The sequence below is a fragment of the Zychaea mexicana genome (genome assembly GCF_025766255.1).
Source record: "Zychaea mexicana strain RSA 1403 chromosome Unknown BDB00scaffold_1, whole genome shotgun sequence".
Classification (NCBI taxonomy): domain Eukaryota; kingdom Fungi; phylum Mucoromycota; class Mucoromycetes; order Mucorales; family Lichtheimiaceae; genus Zychaea; species Zychaea mexicana.
Genome location: NW_026516664.1, coordinates 621,262 through 638,722, shown reverse-complemented (window position 1 = coordinate 638,722; position 17,461 = coordinate 621,262). Strand labels below are relative to the sequence as shown.

At 41.0% G+C, this 17,461-nt stretch overlaps 5 protein-coding genes across 5 annotated transcripts; 3 read left to right on the top strand and 2 right to left on the bottom strand.

Annotated features, from left to right (window-relative positions):
• Window positions 1–12: 12 nt before the first annotated feature.
• BDB00DRAFT_794835 (uncharacterized protein) lies at window positions 13–2,427 on the bottom strand. The gene is made up of 6 exons (XM_053121337.1): window positions 2,324–2,427; window positions 1,464–2,192; window positions 1,156–1,395; window positions 652–1,060; window positions 391–571; window positions 13–319 (listed from the first exon to the last, which is right to left on the bottom strand). Exons 1-5 carry the CDS (start codon window positions 2,406–2,408, stop codon window positions 394–396), a joined length of 1,641 nt encoding a protein of 546 aa, XP_052985886.1. The 5' UTR covers window positions 2,409–2,427; the 3' UTR covers window positions 13–319; window positions 391–393.
• Window positions 2,428–6,194: 3,767 nt separating this feature from the next.
• Window positions 6,195–7,312, top strand: BDB00DRAFT_794834 (C2 domain-containing protein). Its single transcript, XM_053121336.1, has 4 exons — window positions 6,195–6,341; window positions 6,455–6,495; window positions 6,601–6,614; window positions 6,703–7,312. Exons 1-4 carry the CDS (start codon window positions 6,305–6,307, stop codon window positions 7,004–7,006), a joined length of 396 nt encoding a protein of 131 aa, XP_052985885.1. The 5' UTR covers window positions 6,195–6,304; the 3' UTR covers window positions 7,007–7,312.
• A 1,425-nt stretch (window positions 7,313–8,737) lies between these two features.
• BDB00DRAFT_866483 (C2 domain-containing protein) lies at window positions 8,738–9,408 on the top strand (the record flags this gene model as incomplete). Its single annotated transcript, XM_053126231.1, has 4 exons — window positions 8,738–8,774; window positions 8,876–8,916; window positions 9,017–9,030; window positions 9,108–9,408. The coding sequence occupies 4 exons, from the start codon at window positions 8,738–8,740 to the stop codon at window positions 9,406–9,408; spliced, it is 393 nt and encodes a 130-aa protein (XP_052985884.1).
• Window positions 9,409–11,185: 1,777 nt separating this feature from the next.
• BDB00DRAFT_948630 (C2 domain-containing protein) lies at window positions 11,186–12,171 on the top strand. The gene is made up of 4 exons (XM_053129551.1): window positions 11,186–11,362; window positions 11,489–11,529; window positions 11,627–11,640; window positions 11,726–12,171. The coding sequence occupies exons 1-4, from the start codon at window positions 11,326–11,328 to the stop codon at window positions 12,021–12,023; spliced, it is 390 nt and encodes a 129-aa protein (XP_052985883.1). The 5' UTR covers window positions 11,186–11,325; the 3' UTR covers window positions 12,024–12,171.
• Window positions 12,172–13,962: 1,791 nt separating this feature from the next.
• BDB00DRAFT_9427 (mitochondrial glycoprotein) lies at window positions 13,963–15,444 on the bottom strand. The gene is made up of 5 exons (XM_053129410.1): window positions 15,205–15,444; window positions 14,979–15,091; window positions 14,830–14,888; window positions 14,621–14,753; window positions 13,963–14,512 (listed from the first exon to the last, which is right to left on the bottom strand). Exons 1-5 carry the CDS (start codon window positions 15,362–15,364, stop codon window positions 14,198–14,200), a joined length of 780 nt encoding a protein of 259 aa, XP_052985882.1. The 5' UTR covers window positions 15,365–15,444; the 3' UTR covers window positions 13,963–14,197.
• Window positions 15,445–17,461: the final 2,017 nt, after the last annotated feature.

Here is a 17,461-nt window from a genome sequence, read left to right as displayed (position 1 = left end):
TCTTTTGGAGAATGCATGATCTACAGTAATACAGAGTGACGAGACCAACAGCCACAGCCCACTGTTTACCGATGTTTATTATCTCGCATATCTATTTATATAATATAACTCTACCATACATCTCTTAATTAGTGGACGAAAGTCTAGTTCCTCTCTAGTTTACTCGCTTTTCATACGATTTCCAAAGTTCCTCGCGCATTTTGAACTTTTGTGTTTTACCTATAGATGACAGACATGTGTGTTAGTTCTAAGCTACTGACCATACCTAAAGTAATCATGAGGATAGAAGAAATTCAATTCCTACCGGTACTATTTATGTAAGAGGAAATGTGGTCAGCGTTATCATCGTTGCTCACAGTATAAATTAATGTAAGGAACGGTTGAACAGGTTGCTCACCTCGTCTTTGGAATGCTATCAACGAAAGTCACTTTCGCTGGACACTTGTAGCCGGCCAAGTTCTTTCGACAATGAGCGATTATAGCTTCAGCTGTAATAGTGCGACCCTCCCTTACAATCACGTACGCAAACGGTCGTTCGCCCCACTTCTCGTCAGGTCCGGCGATAATGGCACTAACAAAAGCACATCACGGTATCAGCAATCGAGGGTATCACATAGACACTATGTCCTCCACACTGAAGTTCACACGAACCATTCAAATACTTCTTCCATTGCCACAATTGTATTCTCCACTTCAATAGAGCTGATATTTTCACCACCAGACACAATCACGTCCTTGGATCGATCCACAATCTCAATCACGCCATCGGGATGTCGCACGGCCAGATCGCCAGACCAGAAAACGCCTTCCCTAAAGCATCTCTTAGTTTCCTCCGGATCGTTATAGTATCCTAACATGGTGACGTTTCCGACTAAGCAAATTTCCCCTATTTGCATGCCGTCTGCTACAACGTCCTTGGCAGTCTGCTGATCCAGTACGCGGACCTCGTCCTGCGTGATGATATTGTAACCCTGTCGTGCAACGAGTCGCAAATGCTGGTCCTCAGGATATTGAGTAAGGGATCCTTTATCGTATGTGAGGACACAGGGACCGTATGTTTCTAAAAAAAGATGATATGCATAATCCATCAGCTTGGGCAGTTTCATATGCTTTTTCAGTCATCTAGTATAAAACGTGAAAGAAGAAGAGACATGCCTGTTAATCCATAAACTTGTGTGAGGTATATGTTAAGGTCACCAAGGCCACGGATGATCTTAGGTGCCAATGGTGCACCGCCACTAAAGGCTAAGACTGTGTGGTTGGGACGGACGGCGTCCTTGTGATGGCAGATCTCATTCTGCACAGTAGGTGCACCGCAATAGTGCGTGATACCGAGCTCCTTGATGAGTTTCCAAATATAGGTATAATCAAGCTTGTTAAGCATGACCTGCGTTGCTATTTCCTAGTGGTCAGTGACAGCCCTTATATCACGGAAGCCTTAAGATTCAAAAAGTTGAACTTACCTCCAACGGCAACAAGCGCCCAAGGGAAATTCCATCCATTGCAATGAAACATCGGAAGGGTCCACAGATAAACCGTTTCAGGTGTAAGGTGTGCCTGCACACACATCCCCACAGCCATCATGTAGCATCCGCGGAACGACGCCATTACCCCTTTGGGCTTGCCAGTCGATCCCGACGTATAATTGATCGAAATAAGTGCATTTTCGTCTGTCGTAAGAGGCAGGTCGTTCCATCCCAACACCGTCTTTGTATTTTGCAAGAGTTGTTCGTATTGACAGGGCGGGTCACCATGGTTCTGATAGTCTGCAACGTGAATCATCTTAACTGCCTCCTTGACGCCAGCAGAGACACGGGGAAGCAAGTCATCTTGTACTAGCAGCACAGAAGCACCCGAGTGCTTGACCACATACTCGATTTCCGGACCAGCCAGACGCGTATTGAGAGGCACCATCACAGCGCCTGCAGCAGGAACGGCGTATTTAGCTTCGAGAAAGGCCGGTATATTTTGGCAGAGGATAGCTACACGGTCTCCTGGATGCACGTCAAAGCCGTGGATTAGGAGGTTGGCTAGACGTAGAGCTCGATCTGCAAGCGTCTCGTAATCAAAAGAACGGTCTCCGTGGATGACAGCGGTCTTGTTGCGGTACACCATGGCACTTCGCAATAGAAAGTGAATCGGATCAAGTGGAGTGTGATAGGGTACCTGACCAGGCTTGCGGTGAACACGATCTTTATTATAGTGAAACCAAGAGTCAAATTATGAGTATGCACTACGTTTCATTCCCATTAGGGAGATAGCAAGTGCTGCTACCAATACTGATGACCACGGATATTATATTGTTTATTTCAGTGAGGTTTACATTTTTCATGGTCGGGGGTATCTTTAGACGCTAGATGGTTGGCAATGGACTGGACTCGTCCTTTAGCAACTGTAGAGGAAGTCATGCCGTGTGAAAGAAAAAAGGAAGATTTATGTGCGTGGAAAAAATTTCCCATGCTCAACCTTTATAGCCGTGCTGCACTGACATACAGCCCGGAGTTTCTACAGGTGCAGCCCTCTTGACCAAAAGCGTGCTGACATGAATTCGGTTTCTTTATGCCGAAGGAAAAAACATGCAAAAGCAGTACCCAACCCTTTTAATTCCTTGCTATGACTGATAATCAGGATGATACGAGTTTGCCAAAGTCAACAACAAGTCTAACTGACGACTCCTGGACTCTCATACAATCTTAGCGATTAATACAAAAAAATGTATGTTTATCGGTTACGTAAGCGTCACCTAAAGGGCCGCCAAAAAGAGAAAAAAAGGATTATTTCACTCCCTTACATTAAACGACAAGTTCTGCCCAAAAACAGCATTCTGATGGCTGAAGAAAGCTTAAATAATTGACTCGAGTGTAAATTCCATCAGGCCTTGCAGTAGCTCAAACTGGTTGACTGTCCCCTCCACCATCTTTTAGATCTTTTTAAAATACAAGACAAAAGACAACCCGGCTCAGTGAACAAGAGCAAAAACCTCGGCTGCTATATTTTTCAGTGTTAATAATCCAACCACACTTCTCCTTTCCGGTAACGTCACTTCTCTTTCTACTTGTGTGTCTTCACCAATGGTTACTTTTATGAATATCATCTTTTTTTTTCACACGCGTTTTCTGGCATCCGTGCCAACCTTATCAGTAAGCTTATCCAAAGCATCCCGGTCCGGATAATTGTATAAGCTATTCCAGAAAATCCTCATATGCTCTTTGTTTCCAAGTTAACGTGCTCACTCGCGAGATATTGTTGTTATTTGACAACAGTTAGCAAAAGATTGATCGGGTCATTGTTTCGTCTTCATATAGTGCTATATGGTAGTGCCAGATCTTTAAAAACATGTACATCCTGGAATATCGTAATTGCAGAGTATAGTCATACTTGGAAACTGCACAAAGTGGGTCGTATACGTTGGTGGATTGACCATGACAATAAGAGTAAGGGTGTTGCATTACAGTAAGTGTAAGAGTGCTAATGCTGCATAATATGGGAAGGAGAATAGCACACTGACAGCCTTTTAACTCATATACATATGTAGATGGCACTGTGACGATACGTCCTAACGCTCACGAAAGAACATGGTGTGAAATAAAATGCCCATTTCTTTGTAACACTCGGTAGTACCTGAAGTATCAGGTACAGCTTCCCAGACAGTGTTACCATCCTCCATGTCCACTTGGAACTTATGAGTAATCGTGTTAAACTGCCGCGCCTCCCCAGTTAGCGAGATTCTGGCATTACCTTGTTTTATAGACCTTTTCTTATTAACTGTTTTCTCGCGAAGAAAGAAGTAGAAGTAAAAATATGTCAACACTGCATTCGTCAAGTAAAAAAACGCATGCTTGTCTGTTTACCAGACGGGCAAAAGAATTTCTGCGTTACAGACATGGCAAAGTGCTGCTTAAAACAACGATTATAATCGTATGTCTATATAATCTCATTGAGGTATCCTGTTTCCCCATTAGTGACCCCATCATCAGCTAGCCACTAACGCTCCTAACTACTCTCGCTATTCATTATTTGCGCGACACACAACCACCCTACTTCTTCTCGACGGTGGTCACTACAACATCTTGCCTGCTTACATCAGCTTCTTCATGTATACCTGCTATTTATGTGGAGCAACGCTAAAGATATGAAATAAAATAGCAGATCTAATCCATTAAACAACATGTCAACAATTGCGTTGATACGGCAAAATCTTATTGTTCAATTTAAAGAGTGAATCCTCCTGTATACCTTAGTAGAGCAAATGGTCCGATTGCTCTTGTAATAAAAACATAAAGCAATATATTTTGCCGTTGGAGCTAAGATATAATAGCTAGTGGAATACATAGCTTTGCGAGCCGCTTTACTTATTCGACTAGTAGGTATATGCAATATACTATGCTTTTTTACAAGTTTCTGTTGGTATGCTAAACGTTATATGTGTGTCATGTTAGAAATTAGTATGTCGTTCTCAGGACAATAATGGTTTATTATCCATTTTGGAATAAATGCCGCTTCAGCTCTTCAACCATCAACAATATTACCAATCGTGTTGTTTCTATCTTTAAATAACCACACATTAACTAACTGCGAATGCGTGGCAACATGAATCTGTTGAAGAAAACAAAATGACCCTACCACTTTGTGAAACAAGATTCAGCCAAGGCGACGAAAAGCAGGAGATCCGATTAGACGTTAAAAGCTGGGAAGTTACATATGTTTTCTAGTGCGCTATGTATTCATGAAGCATATACGCGCAAGCCACTTAGTACTCTATGGAATAATCCTGTATAAAAACCGGTTAAGCATCAACAGATGTTTGTTTCCGCTTTAAGAAATTGATAAATATAACATAGCTAGATTAAGAAGTATGTGTTTACATGCTTCACGAACATATATAAGACGTCATGTCAGCTCAGATACGTTACACTGAAGAACGGATATCAAGTCATTCTTGATCACATAAGAATTGTCTAAAAGCTGCCAAATGTTTGGACATTGCCCACCCCAAAAATCCAGTGAACAAAGCCATATGTTAGCTGTTCTACCGTTGCAATAGTTCACTTTATAATTAGCCAACATAACGTGAAACGACGACCAACCGAAAGTCAAAATAGAATGGTAACAGGCTTAGCTCTTGGACGACGATAAGAGTTATGTAATTCTTGCTAATATGTATGTATGTGCTATCTCAATTATTGCTTTTCTCTTCTCATAACGCTGAACTGTTGCCCTATAAAGTATATATCACTTAATCAGCACTTCGTTACTGTTTGTTTTAGAAGAAATAAAACTTGGAGTACATATATTACAGGTCGTGGCTATTGTACAAAACGTTTTATCAATGCACCACAAAAGTATATGTGCTGTGCTACTATGTGCGATTTTGATGCAAAATATCAAAAAGACAATACGGTATCCCGTGAATTAGCTAAAATTAACGAAAATGATCTTTGGCTTTTGTATGTTCTTCTACTTTTCCGCATAACACTTTAAATCGACCTTCTCGTCATTCGCTATTTAATAACGTTAATAAAGCAGAGAAGAGCGAAGGCACTAACAGCAACAGCAGGACCTATTCCGAGCGGATAATAGGCATTTTCCAGCTTGTTACAGATGCGTATAACTGTAACCAGACCATACAGACCCAGTTTCTAAATACTCTGCGATGATATCTGTAACCTCCTTAAAACATGCCTTTCGGTTAAAAGGGGCTAATACTGTACAGACAAGGTCTAAATTACTATTCCGTCACTGAAATGCGCCATTCTTTTTGATTTTTTTGAGCTACAACAAGGGCAATAAGCATGATTAAGTTGCGTACAGTATGTGGAAGCTCATGTTTATCTTATTGTTTATTATGACTGCTCACTATCAGTGTTCGTTATTGACAAAAGCAATGTCAACGGTCCGCTTCGACTATCTGAAGTAAAGTAATAAGCCGACGTAAAGATTAAATGCTTATTTTGTTGCTAAAAAAGAGTATCATACACACTCCGTGCCAAGAAATGAGAAAGCTCAGTATTATAATTGCAGTCCGTCTCAGCATTATATAGCATATCGGCAAAACGAAGCCGTTGTTTGGCACTTTTACCTTTTGGCGACTTGGAGTGCCACAAATCCGAACGCGAGTCGCTCGGAAGAATGCGTTTGCTGCGTGCATTGTTGTACAATGATGTAAAACGTTAAAAAATGCGACTTACCTTTCCTTCCCGTTTTGCCTCTTCTTCGAAATATAAAAGGATGACATTGCTTCGACGAGCAATTTCTTTCAAAAGTACACCTCTGTTTCACTTTATTTTTCAAGCAACTATAAAATATGGGATTCCCTGCTGGTACTCTTACTGTCGAACTCCGTAAGTTTTTCGTTTTCTTTTTAGAAGCGCTTTCAAAATAAATAGCTCTACTCGATTTGAAATTTCTGCTCATCTATTAACATCGTCATGTTCCGTGTTATCTGAAACTCTAGGTGAAGCTAAGGATTTAAGTAGCGAGGATTGGTTTGGCAAGGTAAGCAAAAACAATCAAACGTCTTTGGAAGGAGAGGAGAGGAGTGGGTAGTAATAAGTGACGCAGCAAAAGATACTCATACACTTCCATCTGTTCTTCTTGTAGAACGATCCTTATGTGTAAGTTAGGGTTATCGATAAGTCCGGGGGATCAGTGTAAAAACTTTCGGGAAAGTGACTAAAACAAATGCTTTCTTGAACACTATAGCGAGTTGTGGCTCGATGACGATTACAAGCAGCGCTCGAGCGAAGTCTCCAACAGCAACAACCCCGTGTGGAATGAGACCTTCACCTTCAACATTGCCGAAGGTGACTCCGACAAGAAGCTTCACTTGAAAATCATGGATAAGGATTTGTTCAGCGACGATAAGATCGGTGATTGCAAGATCAATATCGAGGAAGTTATTGAAGAAGGTCAAGTCTTTGAAGACTGGGTCAGCTTGCCTGCCTTGCTCGGTTTGTCCAGCAACGGCGAAGTCCTCGTGAGCATCAGCTTTGAGCCCAGCGAGTAAAGGAAAAAAACAATACCCAAGTTTTATGCAAAGCAACCATACCATACACCCCAAACCAGTGTGTTGTAGATTTATTAAACATTATTTTTCTCTCCTCCACCTCCATTTGTTTTTTGTTTGTATGTATCATATACAGTAACCTGTAAAGTACCTGATTCGAGTACAGTTTTTGAAATGATGATGTTAGACGAGTGATGGAGCACGTATGTACATAAAAACGTAATAGCGAGCAACATCATTTAGTTTACTAAAGAACTATTGCCTGACTGGTTTTAACATGCCTTCTTTGAGTGACATCACAAAAAGATCGACCCGATTTATAAATTACATACTAGTCTTTGCTATCTATAAGTAGAAAACTGAAAACGCGACGATATCTATAGTAATATATGGTGTGCTCATCCTTCCAGGCACAAAGGGTGTTTCTTTTCTTCCTTTCTTTGCACTCGCCAAACTCAAGCAATAGAGAGGCCGAACTATGTAATGTCGGCACGGCACCCTTCCAGAAAGGCCACGAAGGCTCCTCATAGAGCACTGACGAGACTCATTGTGGGACTTGGGACTATTGTTGCCAGCCGAACACGCTGCAACCCTGGGCAACACGTGTCATCCATCACCTAATTTTATAAGCCATTATAGTGTACAACAACAATGCGAAGTCCGGCCGAGTGTTCCGAAAAAGATTGTCTTATTCCTTGTGTCATCCTTTACTTGGTATTTTTTGTTCCTGCCGCTTGGTACTGCTAAACCTTGTGTCCTCGTGGCTCGTGTCCCCCTATTTACATTTGTTCTCAAGCCGCAAGATGAGTGTAGCGCACATGAAGTTAACGTCGCTACAGTAAAAGAACGGTTATGCACTTCGCCGGTGTGGGTAACTTTCAAATCCCAGACACAGGCGCCGCTACAGATACTGCATATTACTGTATGCACAGTTACTCAATGTTTTTGTTGATCATGCTTCGGCTAACAATACAAGAGCGACATATGCAAAGTGAGAAACAATATATATGATGTGTTTATACTAGATATATATGTACCTTAGTTTGAGGAGGGTACCAATAAGAGGAACAAGAAAAGAAGGTTGTTCTATGTTCATTTCGCGCCTTCACGGCGGGTAAAGGATGCTTAAAGTAACCTTTTTAGATGGATGCACCTCTGATCTCCAGAAAGAGGTTTTCCATACTGTGGCTCTCATTGCTACATAGAAACAGTTTAAGCTGATTGCTTACACTCTGTCTTGACTATTTCGAGTCTAGCCGAGCTGAAATCAGGGTCTTGGACTTATTGCTCGTGGATAAAAGTGTTTTCAATCGCAAAAAAAAGGAGTGCCCCTAGTTTCTCAGAGGGACTAAGAATCCATTACCATATGGAGCGTAAAGGCCGCTGTACAGAATATTTGAGTATTTCAAGCAATTTTAATCTCTTATGTCAAGTATTAGTAAAGATAGGAAGAGAATGCGTGCTCAGCGATGATTCTAGCCCTTTCCAGAGGAATATATAATGATGAAGCCGCTTTTTGCTAATTGGAGTAGTACGAGGTGCTAAAAAAAGACAAAACAGATGCTATTCCTTGCTGCATTGTCGCACAATGACGAAAATCGCAGTAAAAATGCAGCTCACCCTTATAACACCACTTTCCGTTTTGCCTCTCCCTTATATAAAGGAGCGTGTTAGTTGAAGGGTGAGACATTACCTCTTTTTTTCAACTCTTTATATTTGGCAACATTAAAAATGGGTTTCCCTGCTGGTATTCTTACTGTTGAGCTCTGTAAGTTTTCTGTGTTGCTTTTTTACGCGTTCGACAAATGTCTATAGCTTTATCTGCACATACTTAACGCATGTTACGTGCTGCCTGAAATTCTACTACAGACGAAGCCAAGGAGCTGAAGGGCGAAGATTTGTTCGGTCAGGTAAGTTGTTCGAATTGGTGGCACAATAGTTGGATGGATACAGCAACAAGTGTAACAAAAACAATACTGATGCCACTATTATTGTTTCTTTCTCTTTTAGAACGATCCCTATGTGTAAGTTGGATTTTGTATTGAATGTGGAGTGTGTCAGTTGTCTAGTGCAAGAGATTCTAATGAGGAAACGTGTACAGTGAGTTGTGGCTGGATGATGATTATAAGCAGCGCTCTACTGAAGTCTCGGGTAGCGATAACCCGGTCTGGAACCAGACCTTTGACTTCAAGATTGAAGAAGGTTCCCATGACAAGAAGCTCCACTTGAAGGTCCTTGACAAGGATTTACTAAGCGACGATAAGATTGGTGATGCCAAGGTCGATCTCAGAGAAGTGGTTGAAGACGGCCAGGTTTTTAACGATTGGGTCGAATTGCCCGCCAAGCTTGGTTTAACCAGCCATGGTCAAGTTCACTTGAAGATTACCTTCGCCCCCAACTAAAAAAAAAAAAGAAACTCATACCTCGTCATTTGCCATACAAAACATCATATCCCATATCTCTTACTAGTGTATAATAAATGCATACCATGTTATCCTTCATTCTTTTTGCTGATAAACTCTGCTTTCACAATTTATTGGGGTGATTTTCAGACCGGTGAGATGGATGTGTACGACGGGCCGATAGTAGCACCATACAGAGTCTGTTACACACCTGTTGACAGATTGCAGCTGTGCGCATCCGTTTATCCCATGCATAAACACTTGACTCCATATAATGCTTCGTATTGGAAATTATAACACCAAGAGGCCATCGATGCAGAAAGTCGCCTATATCAGATATCCCCGAAAAAAAAAAAGAGAAAGCTTCCATACTAACGTTGTCGAGATTAGTAGCGCATATATCTACTCCGAAGAGCTACTGCTTGCAAAAAGCGTTACTGATAGATACGGTCCAAACACACAGACGGTGGACCATCATGAGTTACATGCATATTCTGCATAGGGAAATGAAGAATATTGGCGTGTCTTCCCTACATGAATCATTTTTTTCCTTCGTCAATACACAATGAACCTTGTTTACTGCCCACTTTTTATATGATAGTGGTATAAATGACAGGCATCCTGACTTCAATCAGAGGTTGCTTTCATTGGGCCTTAAGGAAGTCGTTTCTCTGAAAAATTTTGACACCCAAGTTTAAAATCCCAATCTCTTGAATATCGTAATGTCTGATTGTGCGCGCATATCTGGCTCATGCCTTGATGTTATTTATGTAAAAGTCATATTATACCTACAAGAAGTGCGAGAATGGGCAAACTCAATATGACATAGTGAACTATGAAAGGAACCTAATAGTGTGGCACAGTAGCGGCTAGTCCAAAAACAGTTACATTTGCGCTTTGTCGTTAGGGGCTTTTTTCAATTCCAGATACAGTTAGCCTGACGATGGACAGTTTCCATATCATTCGCATAATTACCTGTTTTAGTATTTGGATGTAGATCATGTTGGTCTGTATTTTGCTTTATTGCCCACTTATTCAACTAGAGGTGAAAAATATGAAAGTTCTTTTGAATCGGTGGACTGTTTGCGTTGACTAGGATAAATGAGATTAGCTGTTATGCACTGATGATAGATAGGGTATGTGTGAAGTATGATAGCAGTAATGGAGTACGAAAAATAACAGTGTGCATCTTAATCTGCTCACCGCAAAAGTAAGATAGGACACTATTTCGCGCGGATTATAAACTTGCTGTCAGTCGTTTGGAAATATACATACAATGACAGCTCTAATTTGGCCACGCATGGTGAATTCCGGTTAAAAGGGATCGCTGGAAGGGTCTTAATTAATGCAATAATTGATTATCATAGCTGCATTTCACCAGCCATCAGTCCATCACTACTTTTCCCAACTACACCCTGGTCACATCCTCTTTGTTTAACTTGACTCTACCGACGCTATTTATCTCAACCAACTTTAGCCATATGAAAAGCCAAGATACGTGATCACATACTGCTGGTCTTTTTCTGTCAGTTTATTTTCACAATGACAGCATCATCTATTGTCTTTGATAACGTTGTCAAAGGGGGCAATAAAGGAAAATGCTTTACTAAATTCGGCTCAAAGGCCGATAAAATGGGTACAGAGCAATGCAATGCTCAGCATAATATCGAGCACAATCGGCCGTTTCCCATACAGTTTTTTTTTTGCGGCTTCGAGTGTCACAAGCGCACCAAGTATGGAAGAGCGGTTTACAGCTGCTGTTGCATTGTTGTACAATGATGATGTAAATAATTGTAGAGAAAGTACAACTCATCCGCACTTTCCGTTTTGCCTCTCGCTTCAAAACATATAAAAAGATGTTGCTTCTGGGTGGCATGAAGAAAATCATAACTTTTTTCTTTTACATATTAACAAAAAATGGGTTTCCCTGCTGGTGTTCTTACTGTCAACCTCTGTAAGTTTAAAATCTCTATTTTATTTGCGCATACGCTTGGCATTCCGCTAAAGTAGTATTGCTACTACTTTACTATTGCTGTTTACCGTGCGCTTATATGTGTTGCTTATATATGAAAAACCATAGACGAAGCAAAGGAATTGAAGAGCGAGGATTTCCTTGGCAAGGTAAGCAAAGCGAGCAACTATTGAGAGGAAAAGAGAGGGCAACAACAAGTGGCACAGCAGAAGATACTCATATCAATTTCATTCGTCTTTCTTCCAGAACGATCCTTATGTGTAAGTTGAAAAATTGATTAGTTGGGATTTGTATGAATGGTAAAGAAAGTCATAACTAAAGCAAACACATCCATGAATATTATAGCGAGATGTGGCTCGATGACGACTACAAGCAGCGCTCAAGCGAAGTCTCCAACAGCAACAACCCCGTGTGGAATGAGACCTTCACCTTCAACATCCAAGAAGGTTCGCATGACAAGAAGCTTTATTTGAAGGTCATGGATAAGGATTTGATGAGCGACGACAAGATTGGTGAGGCTAAGGTTAAGATTGCCGATATCGTTGAGGGCCAAGCTTTCGATGACTGGGTCAAGTTGCCTGCTAAGCTTGGTTTGTCCAGCCACGGTGAAGTCCATATCCGCGTCGAATTTACTCCTAACTAAACAATAATTAAAGTACTTTTGTATCATACAAAAACCATCATACCTCACTTGCTATAAATAATGCGTAGTACTTATATGTAAACATCACGTCTTCCTTACTTTTTGTTTGTAATAAATACAACATCTATAATACACTTTAAAGCATTGATTCCCTATATATTGGCAAAGTTTACTGCTGGCGTAGTACATCTACATGCTCATAAAGAATAATTGCATAGAGACACTAATACAACTTTGCTGGCTAACCTCTAGAACTAGTGCGCTTCTGCCTATCCCAATCGCCAACAGCTGCTATTGGAAATTATTACGCTGTTATGTAAATCGCATGTCTTCTGACTAAATGAAGCCTTTTCTTCTGATGCTATGTTTTATTATCAATAAGCTCTACTTGAGAAATGAGCCGTGTTGTATCCAATCGACCCCATCACCGCCCTTGTTGCGTCCTATCCATTCATCATCATTGTTCGTGAGAGGAGGAGACAGCAAACAACACTACATAACTGCTTATATTTTGGAGCAAAAATTTCGATTCGAGAGTTTTCATAGCAACAAAAAAATAAGGACAGAAATACTATGTTTCTGGATGATCTACACAACCTTCTAGACTTAGTCCAGCATGTGAAATCGAAGCCTTTTCTCACATTTAAGAGTCACACGGCATAGATAAAAGGAGAAGGAACCGGGCGCGATCGAGAGAGTTTTGGGGCTTCGACAAAATGATTTTGTCGAAATGCCTTCCAAATACAGAACAACTATCTTATTTTAAAAAAGTAGCTTGTGTCATACTCTCGAGGGAACTATTCAGTAACTCAGTAATAAATGGATGCTAAGATGACCCCACTGATTTTTTCCCTCTGAAAACTTTGAATGACAATGCCACTTATCGGCAGGTTGGTCAATTGAATATATGCTTTCTTATTGGAGCGACACAAGAATCTACTTTGCATTCGTGTTCCGCTTTTAGAATTCGTTTTGTCAAGTGGTTCGACAATACGATCAGCTTCAGGAAATGAAGTGACCAGTATTTCCTTATAAAGGTTCGACAAAACCGATTTTGTCGAAACCCCAAAACTCTCTACATCGGCCCAGTTGAAAGCGGATTAAGTGTGTGTTTGTTGCTTGTGTGAGAAACGCTAGTTCTAATTCTTAAAATATAATAACAGCAAAATATAGGTTTCCCGGCTGGTCTACTTATTATTCAGCTTCGTAAGTTACTTGATTTTTCTTTTTCATGGACGCTAAATCTATCCATAATAGCTGGTATGTCCTTGCTGCTTGATGTAAATATTTTCCTTTTAACATGTACTACATGTTTAAACCTCTGCAGGTGAAGCTAAGGAATTGAAAATTGAAGATTTATTCGGCAAGATATGAAAGCGCAAAAGTATCTTGCTGCTCCTCCCGGTAAAACCAAAAGCCAGCAGCAATGATACGAGAAAGAAAATGCTCATGTATTTTTACCATGTTCATTCATCCTCCAAAACGACCCCTACGTGTAAGTTGTATGACACATGTACAAGAAGCTGCTGTATATGCGGATAATAAGAACGGGTTACTAAGGAAAGCAATAATACGATATACGCTACTAGATGGTAATTATAAGCCACGCTCGAGTGAAGTCGAAAACAGCAACAACCCTGTCTGGAATGAAGTGTTCAATTTCAATATCACCGGAAGGTTCGCATGAATGACCATGCCCAGACATTTGATGACTGGGTTAAATTACCAGCTAAACTTGACTTATTTAGCCACGGTGAAATTCACCTGAACATATCATTCATCCCAAACTAGAAGCAAAGAGCTTACAGCAATATGTACAATACTATATTATATCTTAAAGAATGTGATAGTAGTTGTCTATAGTCATCATCCTCATATCTTTCTAGTCACAGAATGATATAATAAATCGCGAAACGTGTGAAACGTTATATTCTGTATCTCGGCTGGAGGATATCCGACGAGTTGGAAGCATGTAAAGCAGTGATAGCTTTGATAGTAGTCTTGGTTCCAAAAGCCATTCCATTATTTCCATATAAAAAAAGGTTGCCTCACAGTATGTTCCTCTGATTCAAAGCCTTTTTACTTTGATCGAAGCGAATCGAATTCTTATTGTGTCTAGATTAAAATGCAATGTGTGTATGTATGACAAATATAGATATTGTAGGTTTCAACTTTTATGCAGAGATGAAGGTCTTCATGCTATCGAGCCAGTGGACATATTCCTTTTGTTCCTTGTACTCGACGTAGTCAGGCAAGAAAGCGGCCAAACCAGCATTGACACCGCGTTCTTCCAAGTAGCGGGCAAACAAACCCTGCAAGTTTTCATCCAATTCAGCAAACTGAGGACCAATGTAAAGGCCACGACGTTGCCAGTCAGCCTCAGCAGATTGCTCGTTGGCCAGTCTGGATTCCTTGTAGAACATGACGCTTTCAATGGCCATATCGCCATCTTGGGCGACTGTGTCAATGGTCACGGCACCCTTACCATCCTATTGTACGCATATACATATCATTCATTTTGTTTAGCGAATTAATAAAGATTTCTCTCTCTCTATCTCTTTCTCTCTCTCCCTATCATGATGGCATTGCGTTATTACCTTTTCAACAGTGATGGATGCACGGACGGGGAAGGAGGGAGCAACATCATCCTCAGCTTCTTCACCTTCAGCCAAAAACTCATCGGCAGGGCCACCGTTGTTGATGTCGGCAATTGAGAACAAAATACGGATCCTTACAATTCACTTATATAAGTTTACCATGTACTCACATCCTTTCATCCTCTCTTATATATTGAATAACAACTCACTTTTCATTGCCAAACGAGCGGGTCAGAGAAACTTCGTCATGGCCAAGCTTGTCCTCAAGCTAAAACAGATACATTTTTCTCAAGTAAGTCTACAGCCAGCCGAGCTCAATCTTTTCATTTTGTGTGAAGATATATATATATATATATACCTGGAAGGAGTTGGCTTGCAAAAACTCCTTGACGAATTCGGGCTGGTCTGATTCCTCATTAGCCTTTTCATACTGAAGTTCTTCTTCAAGCTTGTGTACAAGATCGGCATCAACTTGGAAATTTTATAGACAAGAGTGTTAGTAGGCATTATCGGAATTATGATAATAAAAGGTTAAACAGATCATGTCTTGTTTTTGGCGACAACAGTATGTGTTGTTTACTTACCAGTGCCACTGCTATAGAAACGGGTGGCGATAGGGCGAGCGACCATGGGAGCCAATCGAGAGGCAGTAATGGGAGCACGAGGAGCAGCAGCATAAGCAGCAGCCTTGAAAGCGGGACGGCTGAGTGCACGAAGAGAAGTACGAAGCAATTGAGAGGCCATTATGTTTTTTCAAGAGAGAAAAAGAGAGAGAGGATTTGAAAAAATGTTGGTAAACACTGCCGCACACGCAGGAAATTCGGGTCGCGCGACTAGCCCGGGCACAATGGCTGACATTTCAGTCACGCAAAACCGCGGGATCAACGAACTATTTACAACTTTGTGGAGAAAAGTGGGAGTGGCTCCACTAAACGAGAGCCTTGGTTGTCTAACTTACCTCACCGCCTGCAGAAACGTACTTGGCCGCCTATTTAAGGTTTGGTGACATAAATTCAGCTGGTAGAAATATGCCACAAGAAACACTGCTTGTGGAAACAGACTATGATTTTTGAAAATTGCCAAAAAAAAATAAAAGGTTCTTTTAAACATTTTGCATCAACAAACTATCATGAAACATGCACAAGTCAATAATGGATACGAAAAATCCCTTCCTCACTCGTCTACTAGATCATGCTCAGAAGGTTGATTTTTTTGTCTTTATGAATTTTCGAGCACTTTATCTTTGACAAACTAACTTATATACTTCAAAGCAGTAGCTAGACGTTGGCACGGTAATGGTGAAAAAAGACCCGTGGGATATGATACACGAGAAGGTTATAGGAATGGCGAAACGATACTGAAGCGAAGGAGACAACTATCACGAGAAGCCAGTTATTGTACTGTTGCAATAACCGAGAGCTCACCTGAGTATGACATAGAAGTGGGCTTAAATGACAGCAGCAGCGAAGAAAGCTAATCATGACAGCAGTGGTGTACAGAAAGGCTTTGCTGATCGATTTGCTGCAGACCAGAGAGCAAGTCCTCTGGATGACAGCTGAAGAAGGACATGCACCCTTGTCATTGTTTCTCGATACAGACTTTGCGTGAGTTCTTTGTACTGTATCTCCTACGTGTACGGGGGAAGAATACAACATCTTTACCCTCGCAGACGTCAGTACGCACACAATCTATCGTAATTATTTCAAAGGTGATAAGTTCGCCGACGTATTTTGAAACCAGAAAGCGAACTGCGTCAGACCGACGATTGAACGTCAACAGTCCTTCCCAGTGTGGATCACTGTAGTAATCGTTCTGGCAATATAGACGATATGGGTTATGCACCTTGGTATACATATGTGCTCTAGGACTAGAAGAGCATCGGCTCGTACGCGTGACAACAATGATGTTTGAGACATTCGTCGTTGACGTTCTCCAAAAAGCGTGGTAATACCTTGAGTCTGTGTGGGCAAAAGCTCAGAGAGGCAAAGGACGTGTTTTCTAAGGAGCTGTGCTGTACACGTTCCATGCAGGCGGTCACCTGGATTCTACTGCCTTGACCACGATAAGCGTCCCGGGAATCAATGGCAGCTCACAGTCTCCAGAATTTTGCTTTTTAAAAATTGCACATGCAAAAATTTCCCGAGTTGGAACGCTACATTAACCACACAAAAAGATCCAATTTAGACGCGTTTGGTGCAATGCACACACAGTTGAATCGGGCAGTTATTTGCCAGCAACTATTAGCACCGCAGCGCCAGGAATATTGGCTTACCTCTAGAAAAAGTCGATACGCTGTGGAAGCTCGTACGTCGACATCAACTCTGTCACTCAGGTGAGCATCCCTTATTGCCCAATAACCCAAATTTCGCACGTATTATATCACTTTTTCCAGAATACATGACCTAACTGGACATTACAGTATCTCAAAATGAATTCGTGCTTACAGTGCATACATACATAACAGGGACTCTTCCTATTCATATTGTAGACCTACAGCAAGTACAATACTATTGTAGCCCCGAAACGTTGCATCAGTTGATGTTGTAAGATTATTAAGAAATGAGTTGAGAATGTTATATTTTTTTCGGTAAAACATGAGAGAGAGGCATTGTAATAAACATATAGGATGAAGGTTGGATAATGGGAAGATGTGTGTTGCTGCGAGGGGATTCGAGTGTGTGTGTGTGTAAGGAAAAAGTAGAAGAAGAGAGTGGGTATAAATATAAAGTATATGTAATGCAGGTAAGTTCATAAAAAGAGCGGGTTAAATGACGATATTTGGGGAAAATGGGGATGGATAATACAACACAGGGCGGGTGAATAGGAGGGTTTTTCGGATCG

Coding starts and splice junctions, on each gene's coding strand:
- BDB00DRAFT_794834 (XM_053121336.1), top strand. CDS start 6,305: ATGGGATTCCCTGCTGGTACTCTTACTGTCGAACTCC. Junction 6,342..6,454: donor TACTCTTACTGTCGAACTCC/GTAAGTTTTTCG, acceptor CTGAAACTCTAG/GTGAAGCTAAGGATTTAAGT.
- BDB00DRAFT_948630 (XM_053129551.1), top strand. CDS start 11,326: ATGGGTTTCCCTGCTGGTGTTCTTACTGTCAACCTCT. Junction 11,363..11,488: donor TGTTCTTACTGTCAACCTCT/GTAAGTTTAAAA, acceptor GAAAAACCATAG/ACGAAGCAAAGGAATTGAAG.
- BDB00DRAFT_794835 (XM_053121337.1), bottom strand. CDS start 2,408: ATGACTTCCTCTACAGTTGCTAAAGGACGAGTCCAGTCCATTGCCAAC. Junction 2,193..2,323: donor TACCCCCGACCATGAAAAAT/GTAAACCTCACT, acceptor ACTATAATAAAG/ATCGTGTTCACCGCAAGCCT. Junction 1,061..1,155: donor ACAAGTTTATGGATTAACAG/GCATGTCTCTTC, acceptor ATCTTTTTTTAG/AAACATACGGTCCCTGTGTC.
- BDB00DRAFT_9427 (XM_053129410.1), bottom strand. CDS start 15,364: ATGGCCTCTCAATTGCTTCGTACTTCTCTTCGTGCACTCAGCCGTCCC. Junction 15,092..15,204: donor TTTCTATAGCAGTGGCACTG/GTAAGTAAACAA, acceptor AAAATTTCCAAG/TTGATGCCGATCTTGTACAC. Junction 14,754..14,829: donor CGCTCGTTTGGCAATGAAAA/GTGAGTTGTTAT, acceptor GTGAATTGTAAG/GATCCGTATTTTGTTCTCAA.